General features: G+C 39.5%; 1 protein-coding gene across 1 annotated transcript in view; it reads right to left on the bottom strand.

Moving 5' to 3' along the window:
• WNT7B (Wnt family member 7B) overlaps window positions 1-24,903 on the bottom strand; it is an 89,748-nt gene that overhangs the window by 14,310 nt on the left and 50,535 nt on the right. Inside the window, exon 3 of the mRNA XM_074872113.1 lies at window positions 147-418. Coding sequence (XP_074728214.1) covers window positions 147-418 — 272 coding nt within the window. The remainder of the gene's footprint in view (window positions 1-146; window positions 419-24,903) is intronic.

The following is a 24,903-nucleotide window of genomic DNA, read 5'->3' as shown; positions in this document are numbered from 1 at the left end:
TTAGGTGCCATCGGGTAACCTGCTGTGGGTGTGGGATAACAGCAGAGAGAGGGGTAAGTTTCCTGGGAATGCCTCCTGCCACCAAGCCAGCCTCCCCCCGTCCTCCAGCACACACATTTCCCCATCCCTCATCCTTTCTGGAATACCTTTCTTCCAGCCTCATTGTTGTGCAAGTTCATCAGCCTCCGTGCATTCTTTTTGATTTCTCGGGCATCAACAAACCTCCGGGAGAACTCAATGCCGTATCTGATATCCGCAGAGCAGCCTCCCCACTTCCAGCCCTCCTCCTGGTTGTAGTAGCCCTGTTTCTCTCGGTCACAGCCACAATTGCTGAGGTTGCCCTGGCTGCAGGCGGCCGTGACAGCGTGTGCAACCCCGGCAGCAGTAATGGCATAGGTGAACGCAGCCTCCCTGCTTCCTGTGGAGAGAAGCCAAAAGCTGGTGGGTTGGCAGAAAGGCAGCACTTACTAAAGAAAGTACATAAATTATCTACGGCAACAGTGTCAGGCAGCAACGTGAGGAGGGCATAACTACTGAGTGTGTATTTCTCGTTCTTATAGAATTACATATTTAAAATATTTGGTTCAGCTGGGCCATATTACCCCAGGTAAGTACCAGCCATATGACAGTGCCACCTAACCTCCCTCACCAGAGGGGAATTTGGCAATGAGTCTGGACAGTGGTGAGGTGAGGCAACACGATTTGTTTTTACACTGTCTAGTCGGGTTTGCAAGCTGAACTTTATCTATTTCAGATGAATAATAAGCGAGTCACTGGTGGCAACACTCACCGGAAAACAATAGTTACCTCTAACCATTGGCACTGCATGGTAAAAGAAAAGCATTCAGACAACATAAAAAATACCAGACCCTTTCAGATGTGTGAGAGGGCTAGGACACAAATGAGGAAGATTAATAATCCACTTTTATAAATGCTTCAGTAGCATCCATTAGTGATGCTGAGTGTAGAGTATTGCAAGAGAGGCCTATAGACACGGGAGCTGGGTAGGTTTTGTTTTCTCTCACTGTAAAGTAGAGGCTACCCCTTTCCCTTGCTGACTTCTCTTGCATCTTAGTTTTGCTGTAATGACCCTTTTCCACTCCCACTCTGACTCAAACCTCTGCATTACCTTGGCTATTGAGCATACAAGGGGTATGGAAGTGCTGCAGCAGCATTATTTCCTCTCCAAAACAAGTAAGATACTATCATGGAAGCACAGTCTTATTTAGAAAAAAGTCCTTTTAGAAAAAAGTTCTTTTTGTTTTTCTATGATGCCACTAGTTGCCAAGGTTCCTCATTCCCAGTTCCATGTTATAGCTGCTGATACTGAGTATATGAAGAAAGGAAAATAACCCCCTTTCTTTAGTAGACACTGGCTGACTTGCCTGTGGGATGCACATAAGCAAGAAGATACAGAGGCAGAATGAGCAAAAGAGAAGCTACAGCCCATTCATGCTCTCACATGAGACCACATTCTGTCACTGGCTTCATTTAGGGCTGGATCATGGCCCTTGGTGTTTTGCTGTTCTTATTTATAACATTTCCCTAAAAGTTCCCTTCTCAGCGCTATCCTCATTTTCATCTGTGCTTTTATCTGGTGATAAACAGACAATCTGGTAATACTGCAGTCAAAGAATAACTGTAAAGAATTTGCAGAAAGTTGCTGAAATGCTTTAATGACCACACACAAAGCTTTAACATCGTTAATAGATTTGGGAAGAAAAAAAAAAAACAAACACATTTTTCAGAGGAGGAAAAAAAAAACACTAAAAACTTAAATGCTATTTTAATTTTTTTTGTTATTTTTAGGATTCACAGATATCATAACTATTCTGGGATGACCAGTGCACAGTGGGGGAGGGTGGTGGTGGTGTATGTTTTATATTTCTTATATTCATAGATAGCTTCCTGAAAGGTTACACCTCTGCCGGATATGAGAAAGATCCTACAAGAAACAATCATAAACTGGTTTTTGGCACCATTTACTTGTTTCTCCAAAGCAATAAAAAAGAAACTTAAGGTAAGAGAAAAATAAAAGCATGCTGCGTTCTTCAGGTACCAAGAAGGTTAAACTGACTTGTGTATTATTTGAGTACATCGTGCAATAGAAGGACTGACTTTGCTTTCAGACACAGAAGTGTTTTGTTGAGGTGTACTATGTGTGTAGTCTGGTTCAGTGGTTCCCAAACCGTGGTCTGCAGAACACTGGTGGTCCAGGAGGCGACGGTAAAGGGTTCGCAGCTAATCCGCAGAGCCATATTAAACACTGTTTTTAATAGTGTTTTCAATTAAAAGTTTGATGATAACGATGCCTGGTGGTCCACAAGAAATTCTGAGGGTTGATTGCAATCCAAAAGAGTTTGGGAACCTCTATTCTAGTTCCTAGTGTGTTCTCTAAAAACACCTATCTATATTCACTCCTCTCTTCTTCACCCGCCAGCTGAAGTCAAAGCCAAGACCGTGTTTTAAAATGTATCCTGTTGACTTGCAGGATTTCTTTCTTCATCTCCTTTCAAAAAAAACTCTATTCTTATCCTATAAATTGAAAGATTGGAAATATGAGATATAGTGGAAACTACATATATAGATACATTTTCCTTCCTCTTCGGGATGAAGGTAAATGAAAGTGCAAAATCAGACCCAGGAAAATTTTTGAGTTCACACATCTTCGAAACACATGTAGAAACGCTTGTAAACAAGCAGAAACATATTCCTGTCAGGGAACATAGCAATTGGGAGCTACAGTTCAGTAGATCTACTCAGAGATTAACCAGAGAGAGGCTGCTTACATTTTAGGCTCAATGTATTCCACATGTACCCAGAGTGGAACGTAAGCCATTTTATCATGGCCACTGTGCCTGGGACCTGTCTGTGAGTTTTCACACGGCGCTTCCCTTGATCAGTTTTGTAAACCTAAAGAATATCCTGTCTTCATCTGCCTTTTGCTCCCCCTCATTCCAGTGATACCCCTGATTACCTTCAGGAACAGAGGAAAGTATCTTTCCTTCACCCAACTGAGAGCTATAGCAGCGATGGAATTAACTCAAGTCATGGGATAATACCAAGTGGAAACCATATTGACTCTCTGAAGAGAGTACTCTTCTGTTTCAATGCAGCTCTAAAATAAGAAGGGCTCGGAAGGAAGACCTGGCTTGAAAATCAGATTCCTTTTGAAAGTTAAGTTGTCCTGCTAAGAATTGTTTTGGGTTTAGTTTTTTTTTTTTAACCAGAGGATGTTCCAAAACTTCCCTTGAACTTCAACGTAAGCATTACCTCAGCAGTTCTCTAAAGTCCTAGGATCAGTAGAGTCTATCAGAAAATGCTGATGGGGGAGGGAGGGGAACCTCTGTGCTCAAATAATGTGTCTGCTGTACACAAAGCTTTCCATTAGCATGTCATCTCTTGGAATCAGTTCTAAGCAAGCCTTTGTCAGGCAGCTAAAAATATTTAAGTAATGTTTGCTGTGATACCTGAATGGAGAACAATAATCTCATTTTATGGAATTTTCTGAGATTTGAAAAATATACTTGTTCGGCAACAAAACAGAGACAAGTCTTTCCAGAAATATTCGTGAAATGGAGAAAGATTATAAATAGCAGAAGAATTGGGATTTGACCCAACTTTGAAGCTAGATTTTTCTTTTTCCAGTGAATATCCTGGTCACCTTGTTATTTGGCACTATATATGTTCACTATCTATGTCTCAGAAGAAAAATTCTTGTTTGACTTTTTAATGTTTTCTGCCATGTAGACCAGAATAATTCTGTCAAGATTTTATTTGGGTGGAAAAGACACTTTTTTGTGTGACCCTTGGATTCATCCATTTCCCTCAGAAATGCCTGCTTTGGTGTCAAAGAAGAGAGTTCTGATTTAATTCCCAAAACACAGAATGAATGTTTTCATGAGTAATGTGAATGTTACTCTGTCTGATCTAATAACTGTCTGATCTGATAACTGTCTGATCTGATAACAACTGTCTGATCTAATAACTCCAATAGGAGATTACCACCAGTACTAATTGAAATGAAGCCTTTTGTCGTTGGTGAAGGTGCTGAAGGTCACTTCTTGCAATCTGCCAGGCCATGAGAGAAGTCTTGCCTGTGATCTGCTGGTCTGCGTTACTGCCATTTGCTACCGTTCATTTGCATTCTGAAAGCTGTGTTTTAGAAGTTCTCTAATACCCAGCAATGCAAGCGGTTGCTGCTCAGACAGATATTGGATCACTGCTTCCTAAAATGATTGATTCCTGGCAGGTAAGGTGAGAAGAGACTATTTATTTGTCATTGGAGTTGTGAAGCAGCCTATACTTTACCCTTAATTCAGATGTCACCTCTGACTAAGTTTTAGACTGCTAACTGAGCACTAAACTTCATATGGTCTGATGTGGAAATTATTACAAGTTCCATAATTGCTGTAGTTTACTACATTCTAGCATGCACACATTCAGCAGCATATTTTCAGCATGTAACCACAATCAGCTGAGACTCATATGCTATATATATGTATATATATATCTTGATCATTCAGCTGTGAGTGCAGGGTTAAAGATTTAACTGTTTTCTAGTTATTAGCAAAACATCTATTTTTCTGAGTAACTGGATGAGAATATTACTATTCCACACATCATTCTGAAATGTCTTATGTCAGCAGCTAGATGAATGAGTGCCACTGAATGTCAGCCATTAGAACTGTAATTTAACTTAAAGTATTAAACTGTAGAATATACATTGTTTAGCCAGTAATTTGGTAAATCTTGGATCAACAATGATAGAGAAAAATACTACACGCTGCTGTTAAACAAAACAAACTCTTCATGTCCTTACACCATCTGTACACACCAGATTGATTATATGACACAATACAATATAGGTCAGTGGTAAGAAGAAACGAACCATGGCAGAAGTTTGATTTTTTTGCCAAACCTATCTTTTTCAACAAGTCTTCTTTTGCAAGTGAAAGCTGAGGACACATAGAGTTTTTTACTGGCAAAAGACAATAAATACACTAGGTGAGTAAACTAAAACTCAGACAACAGCACCCCAAGTAGGGCTGGATGAAGACTTTTACAAAGTTTAGTTCCTTTGTAACTTTGCATTTTATTCAACACACTCATTAGCAATTCTCAAGGAAAATAGTACAGGCTCTTCTCTTTGGGTTCGATCCAAGGGCAATAGAAGTCAGTGAGAGTTTTCTCACTGTCTGGAGCAGATCCTTTCCCTGTTTGCATTTTCAGCTTAATTAATTTGGGGCTTCTTGGTTTATAATATAAAAGCAGGGATTGGTTTAATTTCTCTATCCCTGTAATTTACTACACCCAGTGCTGCATGTCAGAATTACAGACCACTGAAATCACTTTGTGCAAGCAGAAAAAAACATCATAGAAAAACAGGGTTGGCAGGAACCTCAGGAGGGTCTCTAGTCCATCCCTCAACCCTAACATAGGCTAATAACACAGGTGTCCTTCACAACAGCTTTTTGTTTTTTCTGTTCTGAAAAGGGATTCCACAATCTATTGCAGTGCCTCAGGACCCCTGTTGGTACACATTTTACCAATATTAACCTGAAACTGTCTTTCTGAACGCAAACCCACTGCTTCTTCCTCTACAGACACTAAGAACTGATTGTTCCCTTCTTCTAGCAGCAGCCTTTAAATATTTAAAGTCTTCCACCCCTTTCTAGACGTGTTCCATCGTCAGTCCTTGCAGAGCAGTTTCAGGAGCTCTGATCCTTCCCGCTGCTCTCCGTGGGCTTTCCCAACGGGCTGGCCTGTGCCTTGCGGTGCGGTGCCGGAGACGCGGCGGGGAGCTCCAGCTGAGGCCTTGCCTGCTCGGGGCTGGAGCAGAAGGAGCACTTCACATGTCTCACATACTACACTCCTGTTTACTCATGCCAGCATGGTGTTTTCACAGCAGCAGGATATTTTTGACTCTTATTCAGTTTGAGGTCGTCTTCTGTGCAGCTGCTATCACACCAGATGTTTCCCATCTTGCATTTGTGCAGCTGATTATTCCCACGTATAGATCCCCGTGTATTTGTCTTTTGGATTTGCCTCCTCTTTCTTTTTTTTTTTTCTTTTCTTTTTCTTCTTTTCCAGATCATTTCTGCATGATCATTTTCAATTTTGACCCCAACTTCCTCCAACTTTCTTACAGTCCCTCCCAGCCTGACATAATTTGTAAATTCAATGTGCACAGTTTATTGCCTTGGTCAAGCCAAGAGTACAATACTGACTGGTACCAGATCCAGCACAGATCACAAAGGAAACCCAGTTAGTACATCCTTCCATTTTGATAACTACCCTCCAAGTATGATTTCCAGATAGTACGTGCCCATTCGGTTAGCTTTTCCTTAGTTTTCTTATGAGAATGTCATATAAAGCAGTGTCAAAAGCTTCACTTAAGTCCAAGATATATGGTATAAACTGCTGCTTCTCTGCCTCTGAGGCCCTGGGTGGCAAAAGAAGGAAATTAGATTGGTTTAACAGTATTTGTTCTTGACAGATCCTTGTTGACTGTTAGTCATCTCCTTGTTCTCAGTTATGAGCTTACAAATGTGTTTTTGTTCCCATATTTTTTCATTTACTGAAGTTAAGCTGATTGGTCCTATAATTCCTTTCTTTTTTTCTTTTAGACAAAGGCAATACATTTGTCTTTTCAATTCTTCTTAATTAGAGTTCTCCACAACTTTTCAGCGCTAATGTCTGTCAGGGCTAATGGGTCTAAAATGGCTTCATTAAATGTTCTGAGATGAGGGACAGCTAACTGGAAAGCATTCAGCCTGTACAAATACTTCCCTCTACCTAATGCTGAGATTGTATTTCTCTGTCAATGATATTAGTTCTATAACTATCTGCTCACCATTGACCTTTTTGGTGAAGGCTGATGCAAGAAATACTTGACCTTCTTGACATTATCCTTGGTTTACACTCTCCTTGGGGATCCACTCCACTGAGTAGTGGGCCAGCTATTTTCTTCATTTTCCACTCATTGACAAAGTACCGACTGAATGATTACTGTGTAGCCTGTTGTCAAAAAAACAGATACAGTCACCTGTGGTCATGAGGTTCTTCTTGTAGCACCTGTGCTCAGAAGTGCTCTTGAATTATGAACCTAGTGCAGACTGAATACCTGTTACTCTGGCAGGACCTTCTGGTCAAATCTGGTGGAGTCTTCCAATAGCCGCGTTGGTAATGTTCTTTTTACAGTATTTATTCATTTCCCATTTCCCCCCTAAAAATCTTTTTTTGTCTATTAGAGTTTAATTAAAACAGTCTTGTTTAATTTTGCTTATCCAGATAGAGCTAAAGCAGGAGTTGCACATGATTTCATCATCTTCTTCCTAGACTGCTCGTGATGTCTATTTCCAATTACATGTGGTTGGGACAAATATTGGAGATTTCAAAGCTGAGAACGTGTAGTGCTGTGACATAATAGTTTATTTACAGATTCTTCTCTTATTCAGCGTTTTTCATCTCTAGACTCCCACTAAGCTTTTATGGGAGGTGCCAGAATTTTGGCCATCAGTCTAGAATCACTCTGTCAACTGGATTGTTTTCTGTTGCTCATGTGGGTTTGTCAAATTTTCTTTTAGAATGGGCTGTACATGAGACAGATTTATTGCACACTTGCCTTTATGCAGCTCCTTGCTGTCACTATTTATATACTTTTGGAAGTATGTCTATTAAAAAGAGCTGTTTACTATGCCTCTGCTTTTCACATTTTTTCAAGTATTTTTCCAATTTCATGGTTATTTTCTAAAGACTTGGCGGTACTTTCTGCAGGGGTTTCTGTAATGAGGCTTCTAACAATTTACGGGGTTTTTTAACTTAATTTACCCCCTAAACATATTCAGTGAACTCCTGGCAACTGTAAACAATAGTCAGCATTTCTCTTCCAAAGTGAGCATAATTCTGTTGTGTTTTTTACTGTCTTTTGGCAGCACGTCCCTTGGTGGAGTTTTCTGGGACGGCTCCTGAGAGGTTAGTGAGTTAGCTGTGATCTCTGGGAAGATGTTTAGAAATGCCCAGAGAAATATGAAATTTTTGGTCTCTCCCCTGTAAAACTATATTTGTTGTAGCAAATATTTCTTACTAACTCAGCCCTAACAAACAATCTGTATCTCATTCTTACAGAAAATGGGGAAATTAAGTTTTGATCCCAAAGCACCACTGCTTGGTTTTGTCAAGGTTTAATCAGAACACGGTGCTAAGCACTCATTTAAAGAATGCACAAGAGCATGGCTTGAGAAATGCACAGTGCACAAAGCATGAGGGGTTAGTTCCCAGATACACTGTACCATTGAGAAAAGCCTGTGCAGTGTCACAGCCGGCTGTGTTTTCACAATGCTACTGCTAATACTGCCAAAGTAGCATGTGGGAAGCAAGAGCTGGAGCAGAGACATCGTCTCCTGCCTGTGTTCTCTTCTGGACCTTCTGACGTCCCATTGTGGGACTTAATGATTCCCTGCTGAATGTTTGGTGCTTTTTCTTTTCAACGATAACTAGTGGTTTGATATATCATAAGATGTGAAAGCTCAGCTGGAGACATCTTGCAGAGTATGGGGGTTTAAAAAAGTTCTTTGCACCCCTTGTCAGAAAGCACGGATTCCTGGAGGCATCTCAGAGAAACTGGGTCCTAAAGTATGCTAACGTCCTGAAATTAAATGGGGCTATGAGGAACCAGATGTTGTTACATATTCTATTCTATTCTATTCTATTCTATTCTATTCTATTCTATTCTATTCTATTCTATTCTATTCTATTCTATTCTATTCTATTCTATTAATTCAACTGCCTCAATCTATTCACGGTGACAGTTCTTATCTGTAGGATTTGCCAATGCATTACAATCTCTTTTTTTTTAAGGGCATTTCACAGGGAGAAATAAAAACAACATTTAAGAAAAAGGGAAGGGAATCTATAGCTATGTGGGCATGTATTTTTCTTTTCTTTTTTTTTTTAGGTTCGCTCTTGATAGTGTTCTTGCACTACAATATGGCCTGTTAAAGGTTTCTGAGATACCTGTGTGATGCTCAGCAAAGGAAATAATGTCCACTCTGATTTAAGAAATAAAAAATATGCTTGCCACATCATCAAAAAAAAAACCCCAAAACCCAGCAGAAAAGAAGCCACCACTATGAACCTGTCAGGGAAATGGAGGACGGTGCTACCACATTTTTAAAGTAAAATGATTTTCACGTCAGCTTCATGCTCAATTTGGTAAGATACAACAGCAGGGTAGGTTGCTACCAAACCATTTCAGTCCCTGAGACTTTCATGTGTGTGGATTCTATAGGCTTGAGCCTTTAGTGAATGAATCAGTTCAGAATGGCTGTTCTCCTTGGTTGTCAATAGAGGATCCTTTCAACCTAAATTATTCTGATTTTGTGATTATATTTGACTTTTCTATGGGCCCAATTTCACAAATACTCTGTCATCCCTACTATCGTGCTCATGAATATTAAGAAGTCATCACCCTGCAGAATCAGACCTTTTCAGTGGACTCTCTGTTGGGTCAGTATTTTAATTAACTCATTTAAATCATTTCAGTGGCCTGATATAAATATATCGTGTTGAAGAACAGCTCTCTAAAAGTAAATCTGCACTGCCATTTGCATGAAGTCATCTTTTCCTGTATCATCTTGTGTCACTTCTAACCTAGATAACAAATCCCTGAGGGCAGTGGTCATGTCTGTATTCTTTTGTAAATCACGGTGCACACCTGTGTTTTGCTGTAGAAACATGTTAAATAATAACACCTTTTAAAGGGTTCACTGAATTATCAGCAGTTGTAAGCACTAAGATCCTATACCTGGGCATGTCAGAGTGTCTGTGGGTGGGTGTCTCTGTGTGCGAATGTCTGTGTACGTTGCAGATGAAATTTCAGCTCTTGCTTCAGAATTTCTTGGGGCGGTTTAATTGAGCCATGAATGTTACCTCAAAATATTGCGCAGAGCCTATTATTGGGGCAGTACCACTTTGCCATAATTATTGAATTACAGGTATACTAAGTGATACCCAGCTGGAATTGGTGTTAGACACAAATCTGGTTATGCAAGAGGTAGTTCTTGCCTTAAGTGTCTTTCAGCTGGAGAGGGCAACAGAAGAGAGATACTATCACCTCTCTTTCACAGGGACACAAGGAGGTTAAGACGTTTATCCATATGGCAGAAGGACCTGTAAGAGAACAAGCTGTCCTCTTGTTGGATTCTCTTTGTGGGAAGGCCACAGAGGAATTTAGCTGTAGACTTCTCAACCGACAACTGAAGCACAAATTCAACCCTGTTTTCAGGGAGGATGTCCATGCAGCTGCATGGTGGGACAGGAGAGCTCCAAGAAAGAAGCAGCAGCTCCTGGGACTGGATCTTCTCTGCTCTGCTCTTCCACATACTGTTCTAGCACAGTATTGAACTGGTCACCTAATGCCAGAGCCATAAAGGGTTTTGGACACAGCAGTGCTCAGCATCACCATGCCTGCCAGAGAAATACACAGCACTGGGAGTCCACTGCTAACGTTCTGCACTCACACCTCCTCACATGCCACACCTGCATAGCATTAGATCCACATCCTTCCTTGACTTCTAATTTGAAAAAATAACTAATTCAAGTGTCTTGCCAAAAGTTTTGCTGAGGTTGTATCTGCTTTTGTTTCAGAGGTGCTAAATGTTTCTATGTCCCCATTTGGAGTCGATAATATTTCTTGACTACTTGGTAAGACTTGTGCAACTTTAAGCAAGGTCTTAAAAGATGGCTGCTTCTATTTGTCAACACAGACTTTTTTTCTCGAACGCACTTCTTATGTTAGCCAACACAATTGTTTGATATATATGTATATATGTATTAATCTAGAAACTCCCTTTTGGAACTACATACAAAGCAAGCGCAGTAGCAAGCAAGCCCAGCCCAAGACATTTTGCAGGTATGAGGTACTGTTTTCAGATTAGACACCAATGTTTACTGTATACAAAATTAATTACATCTATAGGGCAAGAGCTAGGCACCTAGTGCTAAATCTGCAAAGGGATGCTAGCTCTAAAACCTGTCTTTTAGATGTTCTTCCACCTAGTATTTTCCATGTGGCCAGGACAGGAATCCAGCCTTACCAAGCACTGAGAGAGCAGACACCAAAAAAGCAAGACTTCCAGAAGCTGTCAAGCTGTATAGGGAACTCCAAAGCTGGGAGCAGAAAATGCAAAGAAAGGGTGAAAGTCTAAACTGATCCCATCAGAGAGTTAAGCCAGATTTCCCTTCACAGTGAGCCTTTCCAACTATGCTGGCAGCAGTCATCTGAGTGTAATTGCTGAGGGTATATAGTGGTTTTAGAAAAGGAGATCCCACCCTTAACATATTCCACTATCAGTCCATTATCCTGTTTTATATTCTGACTGGAGAAAAAAGATTTCATTACGTTAAAGGCCAGATTACTTTGTCGGTTTCACTGATTAGGATAAAAATATTCTACTGAACATAATATAACTTCTTCTAGTGTATTTTTCTAGTTTGTTTCAGAGTATCGTTTAACTTGATTCTATCAAGTACAGAATTAGGATGATTTTATATAAAATAAAGTACTAATTCTTCTTAGTCATGACATTTGTAAAATAAGGTTTATGAAGTGCAGCAGCATCTTTTATTAAACTGAATCACATACACTAAGCATCTACTTGGTCTAGACAGGATCTAATAAATAAATATTTATTTAAATTATTTGTCAGATTTCCAATCTAAATCCAGAGAAATATCATAAAATGGCATAACCATCTGTCACGTTATAGCTTTCAGTGCAACAGCAATACAAGAGGAGTATTATGTCAAATAACTATGAAATAATGACATCTAGAAATACCTTGATATACACACCCTTCTGTGGTAATAGCAATGAATGTGGAGGAAGTGCTGCCCAAGCTCAGAAATGGAGACAGACAGGCTAGGGGCTCTGAAAAGCATTTCAGACTACTGGTCATGGAGAAAGAGCTCTTGCGTGCCTGGGATAGCACTTTTCAGGCACAGAAATTGTTATGCTTCATCTTGTCCAGTGACTCTGCTCTTCAAGGTGGCCCTAAGATATTCTTCAAAAGTGTGTAGGCATAGACAAAAGACTGTTTCCTATGCTTGACAAAAAAGGAAGAATAATTTGTATCAAATAGTGTACCAGAATGTTGCCTTTTTCTGTAAAATTCTGCACCGGAACGTAGCAGAGAGGTTCTTGTTGCATTTGCTGGGAATTGCTGTTGGATTGTCTCCTGGAGGATAATTCTGCATATTGTTCTTTAAGGTTGTCCTACAAATCTGTTGCTGACATAAATTCCTGGCATGTTTTCTGATGGCAGGCAGGACACCTTAGAAGACCAACTCAATATGTCAAATTTCACAAGCAAATCTGTACCGTGAGCACTATCACCACTTGTGACTCACCATTCATCCTTTAGGTGTGTGGGCCTTAATGTGTTTCTCTGGTGCATTCTTGGCAAGGTGGGGTTTGACAGGTGAGACGCAGAGAGTCTTGATGTGGCTGTTTAGGATGTTACCACTCCCTTGATAACTCCCATGGCAGCAGAAGGACCGTGCCTCATTGGCTTTAGCTTACAGTCCAGCCCAAACCAGCCCTTCCTTGGTGGTTGCAGCAGAAAGGCTGTGTTTGCAGATCATCAGGACGAGCCTACATTCTGCTCTGCTAATTCTGCTGCAGAGATCACATCTTCCAGGCGTAGGGCAAGCAGCTGGGCAGTAACCCCATAAGTCACTGGAGTCCCCTGTCAGAACTCATCTTTTGTGGAAAGCAAATGAGAAAGTTCTGGTGAAAGGGCTGAGTTGAAAGTTGCTTTTGAATTTGCTTAAATATTTTCCAAATGCTCTTACACTCCTTGTGTGTCTGCATTCACATTTCTGATACATTTGACTTGCCTGACAATCCTTCTGGGAGGAGAACTAGTACAAGTAATGATGGCTATGCTTCTTGGTGTTTAAAGGGTCTTTGCCTGGTAGTCAAGTTTGTAACCCCAGTGAACAAGACATGGCACAAATCACACATATGAAAGAGATTTAAGAGAGTAAAGAGCTCAGAGGGTTTTGGATAAATACACAAAGTTTAGATTCTGGTCCAAACCTCTCTGGTTTGCAAAATGAGTCTGGAAGCATCACAAGAGCAAAGTCTTTTTTTTTCAGCTCTGGAGTTTCTGGTCCTGACAGGAGTTGGGGATTGACAAGATTCACTTAAACAAGGAAGAATCATATGAATCTGCTCAGGACTCAAGAAAGCTCCTGAATCAGTGTTTAACCTGAACCTGTTCAGCTAACCCTATCAGTCAGGTTGTCTTATCTAGTAGGTTAGTGGTCGATATTTATTATTTGTGTTGTGTTAAGTTTGTGTTTTGCCAGGTACTGAGCAAGCTCGCCCTAAAATGCTGATCCACACCTGCAAGAGTTTGACAAACGGGTGGATGCTGGCCCTGTGAGTTAGCTGCCCTTTCAGCTAAAAAAAAAAGTTATGAGGATAAAAAGATCAAATTTCTAGCCCACAAAGAGCTTCCATTGTTTTTAAGTGTGATATCCTAGAACTGAAGGATGAGTTTTAAACAAAGATGAGAAGCAAAATCTGTAGGTTTTTAAGATACTCCAGCTTCAGACCAGGATCCAAGCTTTGTGACCAGGAAAGGAGAGACAAGACCCTTTCTGCAGTATAAATATAAGAGTATTTAAATAGACGGGCATTAACACCAGTCTTCAAGATGCTGCTTACGTAAAAGTACTTTTGAAAAAGGCTAGCAAGTGTCTCTACTGCAAATCCACCATTAAAACGAGATATGGGTCTCATTAAATAATCTTTTCAGCCCCCTGCTTTGTAGCAGCCCATTTCCAGATCTGAACTTTGAAGCTGACCCCTGTCTTTGTGATGGGCCAAACCAAAAGCCAGATCTGAACACCACTGAACTCTGGGAAAGTTCAAATCTATCGTTTGTGGTTCAGGTTGAGCTCTAATTAAAACAGAGCAGTTAGAAAGGCAAATGTCTTAAAACCAAAACAAAACAAATGTTTCACGTGAAAAGTCTTGCATTAGGCTATATGGTACCAAGTAGTGTTTTTGTCTATCACGTGATGTCATGTTCCTCTGGCTAACGCAAACTGACAGCATGCACATGCTGCTACATGAGATATTCCATGCAGACACTTTGAATTTTACTTCGAGCAGGACACAGTATTCACAGAAATACTTCATGCTGTGCAAAAACACATCAGTAATCTTACTGCCACTCAAATTTGAGGGTAGTCTGCTGCCTTTCAAACTTTCCATGCCCATCCCTAGTAGTACAGTAGTCTGGGGTCTTTTAAAAATCAGTGTCTTGCCTTCTTTGAGCGAAGCTTATGCCTGATTATGTCAGCAGTATGTGGAATATTGCCACTAATCCCTGAAAACAAACAAGAAAGTGGTGCTGCAGAAACTTCGGTTGTGTAAGAGGGCAGGGAAATCCCAGCTAACTCCCCTGCTAAGAGCTTCTGTTTATACTGTAGTTAATACTACAGTGTCTGTAATAAAGCAACATGGTTGATCAATGGACAAGGGAAAAGCAAACAAAAGGGAAGGGAACTCAGTTTCAGCATTACTGAACTGGCAAAGTAAAAGAAAATGGGAGAAAGCAAGGAGAAAAAGAAAGAGAAGGAGGGGAAAAGTGTTCAAGCCCCATCGCTGGTGTCAGGATGTCACTGTGCACCAGTAGGTAGAAAAAGAGGGTCCTAGACAGGAAGATTTACTCGAAGAATCACAGCACACATCCAGCAAGCGTACCGTAAGTAACCAGCAGTTACTCTCCCTGTGGGCTTTATTCTCTCTCTTTTATGTTACATGTAAGTACTGAACATTTCCTCTTTGTGAAATTTGAGTTTAGGCTCTTTGTGGACAACTGCCTAAAGCTTCCAAACTTGCTTCTTATGCAGACTAAGCTAATAAACTTACCAGGCCTATTCTGCTGAGATTTTTTAGTATGGTCTTTTTTCAGGCCTGGACTTGCTTTCTAGAAGACCAAATCCCTCCACGACATTTCTGTCCTTTGCTTACTGTTTGGATAAGAAGACTTTTAACACCAACCATTTTAGTTTGAGGAACCCAGAGTACTTCACAAATGTTTAAGTGGAGGTTAGTCCACATTAATTAAGCTTTTCAATTCCCCACTGAAATTAGTCATCTTTAGTGTCCACACTGCAAAATATGAAGTGACTTGCCCAAGGTCAGAAGAAAAGTATATGGCACAGCTGGGAACAGAGTCCAAGTCCATTATCTCCTGATCCATGCTTTAACCATAAAATGATAGTTCTCACATTGAACTAGGAGCCACAGGGTATGTGAAAAATTATAGGAAGGGAATTGTATTGAGCTTGTTGAGGTGACGCCTTCTTCTTGGCTTGGACAAAGAGAATGAAAAATCATTTTGTCCATTCTGAATGAGTACTTCTCAGGTTAAAGACTATTCAAATGTTTTCACTTTTTGCTCAGAGGAAATTTTCAGTTCAGACATGTCTTTACTGGTCAAGTTGTAATTAAAAAAACAACCTTTCTAAATTTCTAATTAATCATTCTCTAGCAATATATTAAATTCTATTTACAGCATCCTTTAAAACATACCAAAACAATAGAAAGCAGTAAAAGACATACCTATGCAAAAAAAATGAAAGACTCACAATATTTTCTTCTGCATCAATTTTGTAATGTTCATGAAAGAGGATTGCCAGGAACCTATGTATTACTTTAGAAATTTCTTTAAAGCAAGAAGTACAGCAGAATGTGAAGAGAGACCTACTCGTGTCCTACATATGATAATGCATTGATTTACAGCAAATCTAGTTGAAAGAATCACATGGTCTTGTGACATTGTGAGAAATATGGCAGAAATTGTATGCTTATCGCCTTGTGCTAAGCTTTCTCTTGAGTATGAAGTACCACAAGCGCTTAGGAACAAGAAGCAGTTAGAGAATAAAAAATGCTTCACTGTTTAGGAAAGTTCACCACCTTTGCTATGCAGTTAATAAAATATCCCATGTGTTTTCTCCTGGGATACTGGCATTGGCAGTTTTACAAAATACTGACTTAGACATCAAGACTATCTTTTGGAGATGCCCTGACCTCAACCTTCTCCCAGCTACCTACCATTAATAGCCAGGACTAGCCGAACTTAATGAAAGAGCAATGCACAGCTGCTCCGTGCTGATCACTTCTGATTTTGGAGCCTGCTCGTTGCCATTCACCGTTACCAATTTTTCCTGCTCCTGGCCCATCTCTCTTTCTTTCCTTCTCCCTTTACATGCATTCATAGATCTGCTACACTCTTTCCCACTTCCTCATGTCCCTAGCCAGGCCGTTGAAAGGCTTCCATCACGGAGATTGAAAACACACTCCATATTAAATGTAACAGAATAGTATGACCGGCAGGTCCATGTTTCAAACACATTCAATTTATATCACAGCTGAGAATAAACAGCAGGGGAAGCAACTTGATGGGTTGCTGGAAGCTGTGGCTACCCTTTCTTGTGGAACATGTCTCTGTCACTTGCTAAATAGGTGCACCATCTGGTGGTAATTTTGGACTCCCACTTGTTCTTAAATTTCCAAATAGCAGCAGTGGTTATGCCTGTGGTCGTGGCATTTTTTTTTTTTTTTTTTTTTTTTTTTGCCAGTATCTGTCTGAAAATCCTCGGCTAAGACAACTTTTTCAGGTACTACTGGTGAATAAGTACCAAGAATAACTAGGAATTTAAATGAAGATCAAGTTTCCATGTCTATGCGGGGCAAGCAGGTATGACTTTATGAGAGGACCACATGGTCCCCTGAGAAACATACGTGGAGAGGTGGAAAAATTTCATAGACAAACAAAAATTAGATATTAACAAGCTTGATACCTAATTAGGGAACCTAAGCTCCCAGGATAGTCAACAGGGACCTCCAAACAGTCATGCAGTCAAATTAAGATCCAAATCACCCTCTGGAAGTGCTTCTCTCTCTTCTTTGACCATACAAGGAATACAGGCTGACTAGGTTCCTATCTTAGACATCTCATGCAAATGCCTGGAGCTATGTGGTATGAAACTGGGCCAAAGAAAAGAAGAGAGGAAGGGGCTCCCCATTTTTCTGTCTTTGTTGTCTGAAGCCCTTTAGTTCAGCAAAAGAGACAGAAACCGCTGCTACCTCTTGTGCCATTCCCCTCAGAAACTGCAAGGTTGCACTGACCATGTCAGATGGGACTTTGCATGGACACCTCTTCTGAACAGGATGGGTGGAGGCTGAATCAGACAGAGAACAAGTTTCCATGTTATCATAAGGAAATGAGTGAAGAGGGAAAAATAAATCATGATTCATGAGTAAACTTTTTTCATTTTAGCAATTCGAATAGATCTTTCCAGTCTACAGCAATTCAGTCCGTGTCTGTGGAGCTTCTATCTAGAGATAGAAGTGTCTTCTCCAAGGGCACCAGTGAGCTTTCTGTGGTGAGAGCAGATTACTTAGAGACTCCTCAGCAACAAAAGGTCACTTTTTACACTGACACTGTTTAAGTCTTAGGCATCATCTTTCTTTCACAATCCCAGAAATTGGAGATTGAACCTCTTCAGTGGAGAGACCATTATAGATAGCAACGGATTCCGCTTTGACTAAAAGTTGTCTCCTAGATCCACTTCAATCCTAGGGCCAAATCTGATCAAAAATGGATAGGTGTGACAGTTTTTACTAGTTGAGGGACCCATCGTCAGCTTGATCTTGCATGCTGGCTGTCACTCTGACTTCTGTTTTCTGCAAACTACTCGGGCATGCATTTAAAGTGAAACACTTCCAAAGCATCTTTAATAGGGCTTTAAACAGTTTAAAGTTAAGCACATATTGGGTAAACAGAGCACGACTAAAGTTGTTGGCCAGTTTGAATCCTGAGAGCTACCTTAGCACTAGCATGCTAGATTCATTTTTTCAAGCCTCCAAATAATAAAGGATATAGTCCTCTTTCTTGCTTGATTTATTTCTTTCATTTTAATTTGACTCTTATGTCAGTAACAATAATATACTTCACACTTATGGACATACAATACGTCAGTAAGAAACAAGCTACAGTCATGGGTAATTTAATTCAATGCTAAAAAGTCATGCACGATACTCAAGAAGGAAATTTTGTCAATTTGAAAATAAGGTATTTGTCAGATGTAATATTTTGGAATACGCCAGCCACTTCATTAGAAAAAGAAATTGCTCGTGACTGGAGGCAAGACAGCAAACTGCACGGATCGGTGCTCTAACCCTGAATGCTGAAACATTTGTTTGCAAACCAAAATGTACAGATCAACGACTGCTGTGTTTTTTGTAATGTTTGTAAATGCCTCTCTGTGCATTTCAAGCTTTTCAATTTAGAAACAGATGGTTTACCAAACAGAATGTATCCCAAAGAACAGAGGAGGAAAGGGAGGGATGCTGCTACACATGTAACTCTGAAGTCTAATGTTATGTTTAGCCTGTCCTGCTTGATGTAGAGGTTGAACTAGATGACCAAACCTATCATCTGTAATTCTAGGGAAGAGATTTTGACAACATAGTTAACCGCAGTAGTAAAGCTCAAGGAATCTCCAAAGTCATTAGAACCCCGAGTTATTACAGAATCGCATACTGGCAGGTTAGCTGCCGTCCCACGCTACCTGTCATCTTACGTAAAGAACTTTCTTTGCAGTGGCAAGATTTGGCAGCATCTGCCTGTTTGCAAAGTTGCTCTGCACTTAAAAAATCAGATGTAATAAGGTTGATTTCCATTTAACTAATTAGGTTTTAGCTGAGTCCCTGCTATGGAATTCAGCTCCACTTTGAACTTCTGCTCGTGCCCAAAAGCCAGGAGACTTTTTAGTGGCTGTAAGATCCTGGCTCTGGTGAAAGCAGTGGCAAAATTTCTACTGACAGCAATAGCACCAGAATTTGGTCCCTGTCATTTTGGATTAAGCCCAGCACCACTTTATTTAACTTTAAATGTTATTTGCCTTCCTGTTTTAAGCATGCATTACGTTGTAACTCACTGATCAATGGGACTGGGACACTGGAAGTAACTAATTGAGTCAGCATGTTCTGGATCATTTGTAGCCAGCAATTTTATTACGAAGTGACATGAAAAAAAATTATGTTAAAGGAGCATTAACGTTCCAAGCGAGGCACTCAGAAGTAAGGAATTGCCAAACTTAATGTTGTTAAGCAAAGTTAGCCCTGTTGTGTCCAAATTTTGGTACAGTATTCAGTTAAATAACAGCCTAGAATTTGCATATTATCTTTTCCACAGGACCTCTGACTCACTCGTCCCAAGGCAGACCAGACAAGTGACGTGGAAAATTTTATCCTGAGTAGCTAAAGATGAAGTTAAAAGCAAGAGAAAAGGAGGATTATTTTCTGGCCAGTGCTAAGCAGGAGAAGATCAGAGTTACAGGTCATTACAGACTCTGCCTGTAAGGCCACATTATACATAAGAGTACCCTTTTCCACTACAGCTAATTACATATTTATTAGGATGATTGCAGAATGCCAAAAACCACAAGTACCCACCCCTTTCCAAAAAAATGTTTCTTTTCCATACCGACATTTAAATGGAGCTATTCCATTTAATAAAAAACAGGTCCATTTAGTTTTGAACCATTGAAACAAAATATTAAACTGCATCCCATGTCAGTCCGTTGTTTTTTGAGAGACCTGAGGTTTAAGGTCACAGGAAGAGAGTGTGTTATGCTACGTGATGTCTCTTATCAAGCTGTGTGGTGTGTTACGGAACTATATAGCTTAGAATACATACAGAAGCATGCGAGAGCAGAGCCCATGTGATATGGAGACTTGAGTCTCCCCAGTTACAGTTGCCTACACCAATTTACATCAACGCACTTAACTAATTTAAATTAAGTGCACTAACAAACCAAAATGGAGTTGTTCAGAGTCAAGTATATCAGTGTATTCTAGTTTGAAAATGTCTACAGAAAAACATCTGTTCCAAGAAAATCTTCATTTTTATATGTAAAAATGGAATGAAACAGAAGTTTAAAAAGTTAGGACTTCCCTCGGGATGGAAATTCCAGATTTCATTCAAGTCAACATCTACCACTTCTCATCCAGCTGCAAGCCATGCAGAGTTCACGAAGTAATTGTATTAACATATTAGTGTTTAAAATAAGGATGTCTGCCTTTTAAAGCAAGCCTGCTGCCAAAGAGGTAAATATTTAAATGGCAACAATAACATTTTAATTTAAGAGAACTTGTACTTTTCCTCAAACTCATGACCCTTGAGGGAAAAGAAAACTCAACTGAGCTACACCTGAACTAGACAGTAGTACCTTACAAAAAGACTAGGGAGTAGAAAATTCGGAAATACAAAAATTTGTCTGTTCATGATTGGAAATTCTTGTATGCTACCAATTATATATGCTAGACATTTCTTTTATAGGGAGACAAAGAAAAAGACAGAGATGATAAAATTAAATGTAGCAAAATGACATTTTTTCTAGTAAAGTCAAAATTTGTTACTGTCGACTCATAATTTACAAATGGTACTGTCCACTCACATTTATCTTTTCACCTATGATTTACACTGTGTTTTGAAAACATTACTAAAGCCTCACCAGATCTTTATGAGACTCTGGCATTAAGGAACTTTTAAAGCATAAACAAATTATCACCCACAAATTTTCAAATTGATTCACTAAGATGGGAATCGTCCATCCTCTCAAAATAGTATGTTTCCTTAATACAACAGTACTTCCTTAGAATAGAAAGGTATTATTTCTCTAAAAACCTCCAAGTGACAGAAACCTACAAAAATGAAGAAGAGTCTGAACCTACCACTCTCACAATAGGCTGTCTCCTCAGTTAAAATAATATAAATTCTTAGCACAGTAGTTGTTTCATAACTTTTTTACCAGTCCTTCCCAACCTCAGCTACCACCAGCTGGGAGGTTTATTTTCTTATTCTGGTTTGGGTTACTGTCTTGCTTTGCTACTTGTGATAGTAAAAAGCTTATCCACCCTTCTACAGTCAGAAAGTACGAGCTGCTTGAATCAGCTCCTTAATTTCCTCCAAAGATGATAATGCAAACTAAAATAGCCTTCTCACTTACTTTACCTTGTAACTACTTATCACAGCTTTTTGACAGTGCTTAGCTTTCCATCAAGATGAATTGCATTGAAAAAAACTGTCCGTGTAAGGCAGCTTGCATGCCTTATAGCAGTTACTGCCTGTAGGGTAACTAATATATGTGCGTGGGTCTTCAGGTGGAATAGCCCGGCTTTGTTCCAGAATGGCCTTTCTAGTATTGCAAGGCAACTTGTGGGATAGTCACTGACATAACCGAAATCCTTCTGCAATATTATATATCTAATAAGCTAGAACAAATATACTGAATATCCTAAAGGTTAAGGAGATTTTTGTTTCTCCGTCCAGCAGCATGTCAGTTGTGAAAAGAAATGCGCTGTTTGAGACATTTTAAGAGAAAGCTTTGCAATGAGTATTTGTGGTGTGATAAATCTGTCCTACAAAATGAGCACACTGAGGGCGTCCTCAGATTTTGGGTTTTTTTTCCTCTTTACCAGCTGCCTCTGCCTGCCTGCCTGTCAGTTACCCAGCCAGTATGGGTGGTGGTTTACTATGCAGGTCTTGTTATTTTTTTTAATTCAGCCTAATAATGAGAAAACTCTTTCTCTAAATAACCAAGAATTATACATCTTGTTATACACCTCTGTGCTTCTATTAAAAACTACCCTTGCGTAAGTGACAGCTCATTAAATTTGTTAATTTTATTTTGCTAATGCCATTTATAGCTATAATGCTATATTGCTAATGGTATTTATTGCTAATGGTATTTATAGCATCTGCTAGTTTAACTAAATCACACTTGCCAATGCAATGCCTCCACAGGCCATTTTGTGACAGGGACGTTGGCAGCCGCTCCAAGGTAGCCGTGTGGGTAATAAAGACCCAGTTTGTACCGGTCCTGTGTGGTCTTCTGGAAGATGCACACAGTCCTAGTACAGATTTCAGCTGATTGAATGCATCCTGTGCACCTCTCTCCTGGCATCCCAGGCAGCCAGCTGTGCTAGGACTTGAAAGCTGATGCCATCTCCTGAGAAGCCACCTCTCAAAGTGACATGCTTTTTACCATATCCTAGCACCAGCACAGACATCCAGTTCAAATTACTGAAAACAAGTTTCCTTCTGAGCAGTTGCTTAAACACTCAAAGGACATTGTTGTCTGGGACCGTGCTATATGACAACAACAAAAACCCAGAAATTTTTCTGCATTAAGTCCAAAAACCACTGTGCAATTGAGGTTCACAATAACTGACAGATGCCTAAACCAATCATAGCACCTACTGCTATGACAATGATTGCTGCCTTTCCATCGGTGAAGTGTGTACCCTGCTCTGTATCACATTTAAAATAATCTAATTCCAACTCATTTTCCCCCTCCAAATTGTTTCCAGCTGTATGATTCCTTTCTTTCCCCCATATTGTTTTTATTGGATATAACGCAAGTCCGTAAAGATAGATTTTCCCATAATAAATACACAGATGTTAGAATAATAAACATACAGTCAACCTGATATATGAATATTACTAAGCATTAGTAAATATATAACTAACGACATAAATTGATTAAAAAATCAGAAAATGAAAACATAAAGTAACAGAGAAAGAAATGGCAGGAGGAAAGAAAGGCAAAAAGTGAGATAGAAATGTACTTACTTTAGGAAAACTATCTGGATTCATTTATGGTTCCTTTTATTGATTTGCTGATAGCATTAAAGCACAAGTATGGTTGTAAAGCATTCCTAAGAATGCCGCGTGTCTTCATGTCTTGCAAGTTTTCTGCTCGTACTGAAAGTCAAGCTTTCCAAGTTGGCCAACTCATACCATACTAGATACTACTGTGCTAGATTAATGTATCTGCTTGGATGTGAATTTCCATTTTCGGAGAATCATGAGCCTCTCTACTCCTCCCATTTTTGGTAGGAGGTTTTTTATGAACATTTGGCATCTCGGTTAAACCACCATCATAGCCCAGAATAAAAATGACTGGATTCATATGTGAGCCTGAATCCAAATTTAATTAAGCCTATATATGGCCTGAACCAAGAATAATTTACTGACTGACACCCCCTCAGCATGTATAATAAGATGCCAACCATTTCTCCATGATGTCATCACTTTTTCATGCCCAATTCCCATGTCCTTTCAGGCCTGCAACTAAAACACTGGGATCCAATGTGGACTTAGTTACCTGTTTCCAGTGCAAATACAGAAAGAATCACTTTTTTTTTTTTTTTTTAATGAGTGTCTGTCCTTCAGAAGATGTTGCCTTCCCTCCCTTAATCTTCTGTTTGAAATTATGCTGTCTTCTTAAGCAGTTTATGTGGGCATGTGTATATAACCGTGACATTCAACTTTATTTTCTGACTCTCAAAATAACTTGTAAAGTCTTCCTCACCTGTGAGTTAACAAAATCCATGCACAGATTTTGTTAGTCTTTAAAATTGTAGTTTCTGTCCCATCCCTCCCCCTTTCTGCCTGGAGAGTGGACCAAAAGTTGAGTGAATGTGTAGCGATAGGAAGCTTCTTAAAATTATGTTCTTCTCTTAAATGTCCCATGGTAACCTGGGCTTTAACCTCCCTTCAGATGCATCCTTTCAACGTGCCAGAAATCTACAGACCAATACAAAAGGTCAGAGATTTTTTTAAAAAACTTCAGAACTCCCTTGGGTTTTGCCTATTTCTTGATTCTTCCCTGACGAGTGTATCAATGATATATCCAAATGAATACTAATCATGATCATTATCCACATCACGAGTCTGACAAAGGAGATGTCTACAGATTACTTTTGATATTTTAAAAGCTATATTTCTCAAAACACCTCATTTTTTGCCCTGGATTTAGCACTGATAAGAGCAGTCTGTTTATAAACACTTCAATCTGGAGAATTCCAGCAGAAATGGTCAATACACGAAGAATTAGCCAGAATAATCCACTTTCAAAGAACAACAGTAGGTTTGACTTCTGTTATTGATTCTGACTCCATACTTCAGAGGCTGTACTGCTTAGTTTTTGCTTGGACTCACTTGCTTTCAACTGTTACTAATGATCTGTAACTTTTAGAGGTACCTGCATGATAGATTGCTCCAACCATCATTTGGGGAAATAGAGACCAATCCTTAGTGCTGGAGCATTTTTGCATCAATAACTTGAGAGGACCAGAGGCTATACCCTTCCAGATCAGAGTCCTTGCCTTCAAAAAATTAGGACAATTATCTTTCATCAAAGGTTATCAATAATAACAATTGATATATCATTAACCAATTAATTTGTGGATCCATTTGCTAAAGAGGTAATCTTTAAAGAGGTAATTTGTTAAAGAGGTTTGCAGCAAGAGGAATGAGTGGAGAGTGCAAAAGATGATTTTGTGAGACACTGGCATGAAAACTAGGGATGAGTGCAGGAAGGTGACAAATACATGTACAGGGACAGGATGAGTAAAGTGAGTGTAGTAGTTACTTTTCTTTGGGGTTGGCATGACTATGGAAAAGTTCCCAGCTATAAATATACCAAAAAAAGCTATACGCAATGCTTGGCTAATTCATCCCATGCTACATCCTTTGTTCATGCTACTAATTTGGATTTCTCCATCACATTTTATCTCTGGCTGCTATAAATCTTTCACACCAGCATAAATGCCCCATGACTAACATAAATGTTATGTTGTTATTCTGACCTCTGAACTATTTCAATTGTTTTTAATACAGACTCCCATGTATTATATAGGTGGTACAACCCTCATTCACTGAAGTACCTCTTTGAAAAAATAGCTCAGCACCAATCCAGCTTAGCTAACTTTCTGGGGATTCCACTGGCACAGCAGGATCCCCAGAA

This window comes from Strix uralensis, chromosome 5 (genome assembly GCF_047716275.1).
Source record: "Strix uralensis isolate ZFMK-TIS-50842 chromosome 5, bStrUra1, whole genome shotgun sequence".
Lineage (NCBI taxonomy): Eukaryota > Metazoa > Chordata > Aves > Strigiformes > Strigidae > Strix > Strix uralensis.
The sequence above is the reverse complement of the archived record's forward strand: the minus strand, read 5'-3'. Positions and strand labels throughout refer to the sequence as shown.